The sequence below is a fragment of the Equus przewalskii genome, unplaced genomic scaffold, assembly GCF_037783145.1.
Source record: "Equus przewalskii isolate Varuska unplaced genomic scaffold, EquPr2 ChrUn-10, whole genome shotgun sequence".
NCBI classification, from domain to species: Eukaryota; Metazoa; Chordata; class Mammalia; order Perissodactyla; family Equidae; genus Equus; species Equus przewalskii.
Genome location: NW_027228747.1, coordinates 3,262,584 through 3,274,975, shown reverse-complemented (window position 1 = coordinate 3,274,975; position 12,392 = coordinate 3,262,584). Strand labels below are relative to the sequence as shown.

Below are 12,392 nucleotides of genomic sequence, written 5' to 3'. Positions count from 1 at the left end.
TTCTTGGCTTGTCTTCTCGTTCTTTTTCTTGGCTTATTTGGAGGTCCAGGTTTTATGCAGAAACCATTTTAAGCGTACAACTTAGAGGCCAAAGCTGGTGTTTTCTTCACCTCACTTTTAAAAGGCCCTTTACAACAGATCAGATGGAACCTAGGGAATGTGGAAGTGTTTATAGCAGCTCCATTCTCTCCTAAACAACCTTCTGGGAATAGCAAGGCCAGTAAATGCCTTTGAGGGTTAGAGGAGACAGAGAAGAACTGGGTTTTATTCCTTTGGGGCATAGGGATATCCCCAGCATTCACCTTGCAGGCACAAAGACCCCCATCCATTCCTACCTGAGAGGTAGGGAAGTTTCTGTCATCCCTGTGTTTGTGTTGCCTTGAAGAGGGATCTTGTTTACCAGAGCCTACTGCCAGATTCAGGGGTTCTGCCCACTCGAGAGTGCATCAGACCTCCTCCCGCGTGCCATCCGTGTGGACCATAGCCCAGTGGCGCAGCCACCTGCAGAGAGCAGCTGGGCTGGAAGAGGCTCCAAGGTCCTGCTTGGCTATCCTCTCTCCTAAGCCCTTAAGATGCTAACCTGGGCTTGGGGAGCAAATACCATTGGAGAAGCTGAGGCTCATCTTTTCTCAAGAATACAAATCCCTTTTAAGGCAATGTGTTCCGCCTCTCCTATCCATATAAGGGCAGCTTTGCTATAATAGCTTCTGCAAAACAAGCCCCACCCAGACCCAAGCTGGTTTTGACTTTGGCCTGGGCCTCTTGCCAGGGAAGGGCACCTGCCAGACTGGCTTAGGCTAGTCTGAGTGAGCCTACTCTTGATGCCTATGCAGTGGAGGAAAGCTTTGCTGGGCCTCACAAAGCCTACAGTGCGGCCTATGTATAGGGAGAGAAGAATGTATGGAAGCCTTTTTCCAACTCCTCTTCCTCTAGGGGCAGGTAGGGGATTGTGTCTTACTAACGCTGATCTTGGAGCTGAAAGGAGGAGACGGCAAGACTAATGTGAATGTTTGAGGTACAACCGCAGACCGTAGACAAAACTTGAGTTAAGCACCTTCGGGGAGCTCCCAAGCCCCACCTTCACGTACGTCGGAGCCAGGGCCGATGGGCAGGTCCTGAGGCCTCTAGGCCACGCCCGTCACGCGCCTTCCCCCTCGTTGGCGAATGGCGTCCTAGGGGCGTATCCTATTGCCAGGCCCCGCCCCTGAGGCACCTATACAAGGGGGGCGGTTCCGCGCGCACTGGCCTAGTAGGAGCCGGACCTCAGGGCAGAGGTTAGCCTCAGTGCTGCGACCCTCGGGGGAAGAAGATGAACGGGACGCGGAACTGGTGTACCCTGGCTGACGTGCACCCGGAGGGGCAGACCGCGGTAAGAAACAGCGGCCGCACCGTGCGCCTGCCCACCTTGGTCTTCTCGGTTTCCAATTCCGCCCTTCCCAAGCCCTGCGCCGAGTTCGCCGACACCACCTGGTTCCGCGCTCGGTGCGGTCAGCTTCTCGCGGCGCTTCTCTTTCTCCTTTTCTACCGCCCCGCGGCGCGCGGCGGAGTCCTGGGGAGTCGCGGCATGAAGACTCTTGAGGCTCAAGGTCTCGGGGCGTCCCTGCCCTTTGGGAGGATACTGCAGCTCCTGCCCGGGACTCGGCGCCGGTCTTCGGTGCGCGCCAGTCAGGCGTCGTGTAGGCGGTAGATTGGGTCGTAGAAGAATGAGCTCCAGGGATGGGATCCCTGCGCTCTTTTTGACTTTGGGTCCCAACGAGGGGGTTTAGGCTTTTCTGTGGGTCCTGGTGACCTCAGAGGCCCTTCAAAGAACTGCATGGTGCTTTGGGTGATCAGTAACAAACAAGACCAAGGGTAGAGAGAGATCCTAGGGCTTGGACTGGAGCTGGGGGCGAGTGGAACTCTAAGTACGCCGAGATTGGCCAGAAACTCACCTTTCGCTAGGGGTCATCTCTCTGCTGGGATTTCTCCTTCCACTTGTAGTTCTCCTTCTCCCCTCCCCCTATCGGCAAACCGATAGCTTCCTGGGACGGTTTGTTGGTTTTGCTTCCGTCTCCAGCCTCCAAGCCCGGGACAAGTTGATGAAGGCGATGTCGGAACCTGGGCTAAGAAGGGAAGAGAAGTGACCCTCTCGAGGGCTTCTGGACGGAGTGAGGGTGGGGGAGAGAGGGACATTCTCCAGTGCTAGCCCGTCTGCCCTGCTCCCCTTCCTCTCTGGCTCCTTGTCCCTGTTCTCCTCCCCAATCAAGCTGACCACGTGATTTTTCCTCAGGAGAGGCAGAGGAGGGTAACTTGTGGCTGAGTGTTTTTAGGCTTTACTGGCGAACTTAACCCAGAATGGGTGTGTACTATTTCATCGATTTCCAAGCTATTGTGAGTGAGAGTGAAATGGGAGCCAAAGTGATGGGGAGTTTGTATCCCTCCTTTTCTCCCTCCCTCCACTCTATATCTGATTCTCTTCCCATCTTCCTTGTCTCAGCATGCCCCTTAGATAGCCAACCCAGCTGCACCTGGATTATCTCTCTTCTTCAAAGAATATTTGTGGAATAGTTCCTCATTTCAAGTTTAGGGTACAGATGATCACTTAATTCTGTTCACAGTCCTCTCTCCATTTCTGTGCAGCCTGTGAGTATTTCTACCATATTACAGTATAGGTCTTGCTACTGCTCAACCCCGGTCCCCCAGTCCCTCATCTTCCGTAGCCTGGCACTCCCCCAGCTGTGAGACACTGAAGAGACAGGAAAACTCCATCGTCTGTTGGGTCAGCCCCCAGTCCTACTCCTCTTGCTCACTGTTTTGGAATGGTTGATGCAGAGAAAGGGTATGAGAAAAATAAAGGAGAGGGGTGTTTGGGCTTCTTTTTGCTTGCTGTAGAAAAGAGTTCCAGAAGGGTCTTAAGACTGAGGCATTGGCAGTGTTGAGAATGAACTGACACCCTCTTCTATTCCTTGATGTTTTGCTGTTTGGTGGGTCAGAAAGAGCCGGTAGGAAAATAGTGAGCAAGGAATTCAGACAGTTTCCAGCCATAAATTAGTTTGAAGCTAATCAGAAACCTCTAGAACAAGGGGGAGACAGAAATTGCCTTTGGTTCCTTCTTTCTAGGCTGGACTTGAGAGTTATTTTACTTCAAAGGCGGGAAGGAAATAACCATTGCCCAGATCTGTTCTTAGAGACATTCCTGAGCTCTTAAGGAGGGGGAGGAGATGGTAAACAATCAATCAGTCAGGAGACAAGCTTTGTCCTGGATTCCTCTCCTCTGAGCCAGCTACAGATAGAATTTATGGCTCTGGACAATCCCCAGGAACCTGTCGGATATTCACACCCTTGAGTGAGTGCTCAGTGCATGCGCAAAGTGAGTGAGTGAATAAATCAATGAACAGACTTTCTTCTGGTTCCAGCAGTGTAGACAGTTTAACTGACTGGTGTCTCCTAGTGGGACTTAGGACCTTGGGATTCTGTTGGTGTTTCCCTACCAGCCAGGCCACGTGCCTTAGTGCACCACACATGGGCATGGAAATATGGCTTATATACTCTCTGGGTTTTTATTATTGGAGGCAGATGCAGCAAATACAAGGAGCCAGTGTTTTTCAAATTGCTAATCATAACCACTAGTGGATCTGAAATCAACTTGGTGGGTCAGAACCAGCACTAAAAAAGAAATAGATTCCACCTTGGAAAATGTGAAACTATAGAGACAGTAAAAAGATCAGGAGTTTAAGGGGAGAGGAGAGATGAATACAGAGCACTGAAGATTTTTTAGGGCAGTGAAATTACTTTGTGTGATGTTATAATGGATATGTCATTATATCTTTGTCCAAACCCATGGAATGTACAACACCATTCGCTTTGTTAGAGTGAAACCTAAGGTAAACTACACGGACTTTGGGTGATTATGATGTGTCAATGTAGGTTCATCCTTGGTAAAAAAAATCTATCATTATGATGAATGATGTAGATAATGGGAGAGGCTATGCATGTGTGGGAGAAGGATACATGGGAAATCTCTGTACCTTCCTGTCAATTTCATTGTCAGCCTAAAACTAGTCTAAAAAATAAAGTCTTTAAAAAAAGAGACAGAATTAACACTCTCAGACTGTTAGAGTAGACATTTTTGGCAAAACTTTTGTTTCAGTTATGTATGTGCGTACATATTATGTATGTGTGTACGCATATTGGATTGGGATGTGAAATGCATTTCTTAGGTCAAAAAAGTTTGCAAGCCACTGTAGTAAGTTATACTGGCATGAATAAACCTCAAACACTTTTATTGGACATTCCCATTAAGTTCCTTTGGTTATAAGCAACAGAGAGTGACTCCAGCTAACTTAAGCAGAAGAGGAATTTATTAGAAGGAAAGGGGCAGCTCACAGAGTTTAAGGGAAAGCTTAAAAGGTGCGAAACAATGGAGTTCTGGGGCCTGGGTAGGTGGAAGGACTGAATGGAGGGTTTCTGCTTCTGGGTGAATTGGTTCCAACTGTTTTAGGTCTTTTTGCCGTTCTGCTCAAGATTCCAGGGAGAGGGTGCCCTTGGCCCCTCGCCCCTTTTGGCCAGGGCAGGCTGGGGTGCCTTGACTGACAGACCCACCAGATTACTCAGTTAAGGAGGGAGATTCTCCAAAGCAAGACCCAAGTGCTGTTACCGGTGGAGGAGGGTGGAAGCTCTGTGGCGAAAGCAACAGAGGTTCACATTACACTTTGGTTTGGATGATCTCTGATTTTTTTCTTTTTCATTTTAAATCATTTTTTATCAAAGGAATGTATGTGTATTATTTTAAAAAGATGTAATAATATCAAAAGGCTTTTAAAAGAAAATAGCAAGCAGTTCTCTGCCCCAGGAAGTAACCACTTTCAACTCTTCTAGCTCTTTTGTCTGGTGTTTACTGCTGTGTTTCTAAATAGTATGCTTATAGAGGCCGGCCCGGTGGCACAGCTAAGTTCACACGTTCTGCCTTGGTGGCCTGGGGTTCACTGGTTTGGATCCCGGTTGTGGACCTACACACCGCTTGTCAAGCCACGCTGAGGCAGGTGTCCCACATATAAAGTAGAGGAAGATGGGCACGGATGTTAACTCAGGGCTAATTTTCCAAAAAAAAAAAATTCACCGTCTAAATAATATGCTTATAGTGATACTTCTTGATTTAGCAATTTTAGACATCTGTTGACCCTCTGTTGTAGGAATTATAGGAAGATTTATACTTCCACCCCTTACATGCTCCCTTTCTCTTCTCCCATCCTCCCAGTGTAATTACATTACAATTTTTGGCTCAGTTGTGATTTCTGTTAATAGCATTATGGTTAAGAGCCTGGTCCTGGGAATCTGACCCAGTGGGCTGTAGTCAGGGCTCCAGCGTGTGCTTTGCCCAAGAGCACTTGGGTAAATTACTTAATCTCTTCAGTCTTCCTTTCCTCCTCTGTAAAACAGGGGTAATAATTGCACCCTTCTCCTAAGGTTGTTGTAAGGATTAAATAAGATATTACATATGGAATATTAAGCACAGTGCCTGGCCCATGGTAAGTGCCCAGACGTTGGCTATTATTTTCTATTTGGTACTTACTGGTTTAGACTAGACTGTTTTAGCCTCCCCTGGGACCCCTGGCCAAGAGATGGAAGAAGAGTCTGGGAATTCTCTCTGGTCTGGTCAAGCTTTGCTCCTTCTCATTATGTTGACATTTGTTTGTTCTTATCTGTTTCTTTCCTCTGCCGGTGGAGGGTCTTGAGGATGAGAAGGGGCCTGTAGGTAGACCCAGGGTGAAGACCTGAGTAATCTTTGCTAGTCCCAACTCAGCCAGGACTGGTCTTAGAGAGAGTGATGGGCAAGATTCGTATTTTCACGTCTCCCTCTGGTCTCCTTTCCTTTTCCTCCTTTTCCTGACCTCATGGCCAAGATAGCTAGTGTTCCGTGATTCTCTGAGCTGTTTGATAAGGCGATTCCCTTAAGTAATCTATCACTGTTACCCTTCCTTGGAATATGTGCATGTTTTTCGTTCTCTCTAATTTTTTATCTTGATCAGTCCTGGCCAGAAAGGTTCTCTCAATCCCTGGGTGGGTTTGGAGTTTTTTCATCAGCTGCAGTCTGAACCTTTGTCTTTACCCTGGAATAGGTGTTATTCCTTCAAGACCTCAGAAGCTGAGTTAGTTTAATTTTAAGTCTTTTTTGAGCCTCATTCCTTTTTTTTTTTTTTTTTACAGATTTTATTTTTTTTCCTTTTTCTCCCCAAAGCCCCCTGGTACATAGTTGTATATTCTTAGTTGTGGGTCCTTCTAGTTGTGGCATGTGGGACGCCGCCTCAGCGTGCTTTGATGAGCAGTGCCATGTCCGCACCCAGGATTCGAACCAACGAAACAGTGGGCCGCCTGCAGCGGAGCACACGAACTTAACCACTCGGCCACAGGGCCAGCCCCCATTCCTTTTTTTTTAAACTAAAGCTGTGATTTCTTGAAGGCTTACTGTGGACTTTATTTTTTTATAACAGCTTTATTGAGATATAATTTACATACCATACAAATAACCCATTTAAAGTATACAATTTAATATTTTTTTGTATAGTCACAGAGTTGTACAGTCATCAACAGTCAATTTTAGGACATTTTCATCACCCAATAAAGAAATCCTGACCCATTAGCAGTCACTCCCCATTTCCCCCTTCCTCCCAGCCCTGGGCAACTACCAGTCTACTTTCTTTCTCTGCAATTTGTCTATGCTTTTTTTTTTTTTTAAGATTTTCTTCTTCCTTTTTCTCCCCAAAGCCCCCCGGTACATAGTTGTGTATTTTTAGTTGTGGGTCCTTCTAGTTGTGGCATGTGGGATGCCGCCTCAGCGTGGCTTGATGAGCGGTGCCATGTCGGTGCCCAGGATCTGAACTGGCGAAACCCTGGGCCGCCGAAGCAGAGGGCGCGAACTTAACCACTCTGCCATGTGGCCGGCCCCCAAGGATGATGTTTTTAAGGTTGATCCATGTTGTGACCTGAATCACTTCATTCCTTTTTATGGCTGAATAATATTCTGTTGTATGGATATATCATCACATATGTTCATCATGAACAAATGTTGGTGGACATTTGTGTTGTTTCTACTTTTTGTCTATTATGAATAATGCTGCTATGAACATTTGTTTACAAGTTTTTGTATGGACATATATTTTCATTTCTCATGGAGAAAAATACCTAGGTGTGGAATTGCTGGGTCAGAATATTTGCATTTTAAAAGAGGATTCATCTGGAGTCATTGATGCTTACTCAAAAGGAATGAATGAGTTCTAAAATGTTGGAAGCCCTGGCTTTGTGACACCTGGGTGGGGAAGAAACTCCTGGGCAGAGGAACCTTTCAAGTTTGGTGACTGCCTCTTCCTTCCACTCATGAGACCTGCCCTAAGCTCAACCCATAAATTCCTCCTCACACCATTCCATCTCCCCCATTCATTGCCAGTTTCTTACTTTCGCACTACAGCTGATGTCTTCAAGCCTGCCTGGAATTTTGGGAATCCTGGCCTCTGTCAGGGGATCTGGGAAAGGAGGCTTACCCAATCACCAGGCATTTGGTGACAACATTTGCCCATGTTTCTCCAGGGTGGTGGTGGGGTGAATGTGCACCCAGATGGTTTTGGTTCCAAACGCGTGTGCTCAGAGCAAGTGGGAGGAGCTTCCCCACCTGCTGGTAATTATGCCACATGCCTCTTTGGGTCACAGTGCAGTCTTGTGAAATACCTTTGTTTCCTAAGGGTTGGGGAGGTTTAGATGGGGGAATAGGTTTGTGCCAGGGAGGCTGGTCACTCAGATTTAAGCCTGGCCAGCAGTGGTAGGAAGAGGAAAAGAAAATATAGAGTAGAATGGGGATGGATAGATGAAGGAAGAGAAAGGAAATTGTTTTCTAGGATCTGGGGGCATAAAAGCAAAAATCACAAAGCAAAGTTTTCAGAGACTAGAGAGGGGTCAGGGCACTCTGTCTCCTTCAGGGTTGAGAGTCCAGGAGCCCACCTCCCTCTTTGTACACACTCCCACTGTTGTGCCCCAGCGATTTCCTGTGCCAGGTCTCCAGGTAATGAGAAGGGCTGCCCCATTTAGGGTACTACCCTAAATCCCTTTTTCTCATTTCACCTCTCAATCACCCGAGTCAGGCCTCTGCATAGAGCTTGTCCAGCCCATGCCTCTGGGCAGGTAGCCAGACAAAAAGCAAACACCTGTTTTGTGGCTAATCTGTGGGGAGGAGCTGGAATGATTCTTTGTGTCATACTCAACAAAGGGCCATCTCTGTCCTTGAGAGCCCTGCAGAAGGCAGGACCAAGGGCACTTGAAACCTGCAAGCTGAGTGTGTTGGGAGTCTCAGTTGAGAGAGTAGGCCCCCAGCCACTTCATCTGGCCCTCTTTTTTTTTTTTTTTTTTTTTTCTTTCTCCCAGCCTCCTTGTCACTTCCTCCTCCACTGTCCTTGTGTGGCTCTCATTCTAGTAGCAGAGGAAGCCAGTGCTTTGTCCGTATCCCCTTGGATCCCTTTACCACATTTGTGCACACTGGCTCCTGATATGCTTTCCCTCCCAATGGCTAGTGTCTGCGTCTCTTTTTCAAAGTGGCCCTCTTCTTTGACTTTATTGGGGCTGTCCTCATCCTGGCCTCTTGGGAGCCAGTGTTTCAAGTGACTGACTATTCCCATTTTTCAGAGGGGGGAAATTAAGGTGGCTGCTGCTGCAGTAGTGTATGAGACCACATGTATTTCGGGTGGGAGGGGGGACAGGATTGAGGGACAGAGTGATGGAGGAGTAGGTTATAGGGTGAAGGTGAATTAAGGATGCTGGTTCCCAGCTCAGGGGCAATCTCCACTTCCCTTACTTCCTCTTAGGAAGACCCTTGACACTCACTTGCCACATAGTTCTTGTGGCGCCCCTGTAGCAGCCTGTGGAGTAGGAGCTGGGAAAACATATTTTCCCAAAGATCTTTTCCCATCTTTTCACGTGAGCCTGTGGTGTGAGAACCTCTGGGGCCTCCTGTTTATCTCCTTATCACTTCTCCTTAGCGTCTTGATCTCTAACCCTCAGCTATGTGTTTACCGCCTCCCCGCTCTGTGGAGTGAGTCACAGCTGCAGATTTGTTTGAACAGAGTGGAGAGGCTGCCTATAATTTGGAGGTGGCTGGGCTTCTCCCCAAGAATGTTTATGAGGTTAGAGGCTGCTTACCTTGTGATTAGCACTGTTCCTTTTTCCCTAGAGAACGCTCCACTCCCTATCTTGCCTTTCAGAGTCCCCAGTGGGGATCACCCTGCTAGACATTTTGGGGTATTCCTAAAGTTCCCTGGAGCCTGCTCACAGCCCTGAGGTCACTCCAGCTCCAGAAACAACCAGGGGCACCCAACAGAGAGGGGCCTGGGTTTCCCTCCTTGGCTCTGGGTTGGGCTTGCGGACTGGATTGCAGACTGGATTCTCTGGTTTTGGAGGCTGAGATGCAGAGAGAACCCTAGAGTTATTCACAGGCTCCGTTTAGACAGTTTGTCTCCCCCCACCCCCCACCACCGCTGCAGGCTTTCTAGAGCTCCTTGGGAAAGTAATGCTGTCTCACCTTTGTGCAGTGATTTGTGGTTTGCGAAGCACGTTCTACATTGTTCCTAAATGTAGACAGGGTAGGTGTTATCACTCCCATTTTGCAGGTAGAAGACAGGCCCGGAGAGAGAAAGTGATTTGTTCAAGGATTAATGGATGTTAATGAGACTCAGATCCCACCTCTGACTCCAAGCTTAGTACTTTTCCTTTCCTTCTCTTTATTTACATATTTTATTACAGGAGGCTTGCACAAATACATTTTTGTTGCTAGAGTTTAAAGCACTGTAGAAATATATGGACCGAAAGTCCCTTTATTCCCCTGCCGTTCTGGTTTAGTGTGTATGAATTCAGTGCTTTTCCAGTGTGCTTGCTTTCAAGAAATGCTATGTGGCATGGTGCCTAAGAGCACAGACCCTGGAGCCACAGGGCCTGGGTTTGAATCCTGGCTCTGCCCCTTACTAGTTATATGATCTTGGGCAAAGTACTTAACTTCTGTGCCTCAGTTTTCTCATCCTTAAAATGGGAACGTTGGTAATGATACCTACCATATAGCATTTTTCTGAGGATTAAATGAGTTAATACATGTAAAGGACAGGGCCTAATAGATCTTGGCACATAACAATAGCTATACGTACACAGGAGTTGGCAATTACCAATACTCTGAGAAAATATATATGTACTTAAATGAGAAGTCATATATATATATATTTTTTTCTTTTTTAAGATTTTATTTTTCTTTTTTCTCCCCAAAGCCCCTTGGTACATAGTTGTATATTTTTAGATGTGGGTCCTTCTATTTGTGGCATGTGGGATGCTTCCTCAGCATGGCTTGATGAGCGATGCCATGTCTGCGCCCAGGATCCGAACCAGTGAAACCCTGGGCCACCGAAGCAGAGTGCATGAACTTAACCACTCGGCCACAGGGCTGGCCCTGAGAAGTCATATTTTATGAATTAATTCATGACTTGCTTTTTTACACCTAACATATCTTGGAGATCATTTTGAGTCAGTTTGTAGAGGTTTATTTATCAGCATTGTAGTATTTCATAGTGTGAATGTTACCATACTTTATTCACTTACTCACCTACTAGAGAATATTTATGCCGTTTCCAGTTTTTAACTATTGTGAATAGTATTGCTGTCTGCAGTTTTACACGTATCTTTGGCAAATGTCCATGGATTTTTATAGGGCATATGCCTAAAAGTGGAATTACTGAGTCAAAGGGTTTACAGAATATGCAATTTTTAAATTAATGTTGCTTCCAAAAATGCTTTTATAAATTTACCCTCTCTCTAACAATGTATGAGATTACTCTTTTTCCCAGCATCCTCATCAATCCTGGATGGTATCAGTATCTTTAATATTTGACATTCAGTTGATATTTCTACAGGATTAAAAGTCAGTTGCTTTACTGAAAAGCAAGAAAGAAGACTTGCATATTTGGGACGTTTTAAAGCATAGCGATAAAATGGCCACCTGTGTACTGAACACTCAGCTTAAGAAACAGAACATTACCAATACTTTTGAAGCCCCCGGGGTCCTTCCTAGTTCATAACCCTCTGCTTCCTCCACAGAAGTGATCACTGTCTTGAATTTTGTGTTTTTCTTTTTTGTTATAGTTTTCTTATATGTTCAAGTAATATATTGCTTAGTTTGTACTTTGCATACGTGGCATCGCCTGTATTCTATAGCTTACTTTTTAACTTAACGTTAATTTTGAGATTCTTTCATGTCGATGCATGTAGCTATAGTTCACATTAGTTCGTTGTACTAATACGTCAGAGTTTATTCATCCATTTTCTTGTCAGTAGACCTTCCGGGTTGTTTCCAGTGTTTTGCCATTGCAAGCAGTGCTCTGTGAACATACTTCTACTCCCCTTATCTTTACACTTCTTTACATCTGTAAGTTTAATGAAGTTCCCCACGAAATGATAACTCATTATTGTTTCAACTTGGATTTCCCTGGTTGCTGGTGAGGTTGAGCATCTTTCATATATCCATTAGTTACTTTTATTTCTTCTAGAGTTGCCTTTCTTAGCCTTTGCTCATTTTTTTCTTGTTTTCCTTCCTTTTCATGTCTACTTTTTCCAGTATTCCATACTGCTTCTTTAAATTGAACTGAGTTTCTCAAAAGAAAAAGAATTAAGAAAATTCCCTGACCACGTCACTTGGAATTGATGCAGCAAATATATGTGTTTTTTATTGAGTTCATAATAAAATTGTGAGATTTCAGTTGCACATTATTTCTTGACTGTCACCACATAAGTACTCCCCTTCACCCCCTGTGCCCACCCCCCACCCCCCTTCCGCTGGTAACCACTGAACTGTTTTCTTTGTCCATGTGTTTGTTTATATTCCACATATGAGTGAAATCATCTGGTGTTTGACTTTCTCAGACTGGCTTATTTTGCTTAGCATAATTCCCTCTAGGTCCTTCCATGTTATTGCAAATGGGATGAATTTGTCTTCTTTTCTGGCTGAGTAGTATTCCATTGTATATATATATATACCACATCTTCTTTATCCAATCATCAGTCGATGGGCACTTGGGTAGCTTCTATGTCTTGGCTATTGTGAGTAGTGCTGCAACGAACATAGGGGTGCATGTGTTACTTTGGATTGTTGATTTCAGATTGTTTGGGTAGATACCCAGCAGTGGGATAGCTGGGTCATATGGTAGGTTTATTTTTAGTTTTTTGAGAAATCTCCATACTGTTTTCCATGGTGACTGCACCAGTTTGCATTCCCACCAGCAGTGTGTGAGGGTTCCCTTCTCTCCACACCCTCTCCAACATTTGTTATTTTTAGCCTTAGTGATTATAGCCGTTTTAACAGGCGTAAGGTGGTATCTTAGTGTAGTTTTGATTGC

At 45.6% G+C, this 12,392-nt stretch overlaps 1 protein-coding gene across 4 annotated transcripts in view; it reads left to right on the top strand.

Annotated features, from left to right (window-relative positions):
* The first annotated feature begins 806 nt into the window (after positions 1-806).
* TUFT1 (tuftelin 1) overlaps positions 807-12,392 on the top strand; it is a 33,979-nt gene continuing 22,393 nt past the window's right edge. The window contains exon 1 of one of the 4 annotated variants that reach the window (XM_008515447.2): positions 807-1,369. In XM_008515447.2, coding sequence (XP_008513669.1) covers positions 1,310-1,369 — 60 coding nt within the window. In that variant the 5' untranslated portion in view covers positions 807-1,309. The remainder of the gene's footprint in view (positions 1,370-12,392) is intronic. The other 3 variants (XM_070607315.1, XM_008515446.2, XM_008515445.2) reach the window with 3 other exon arrangements.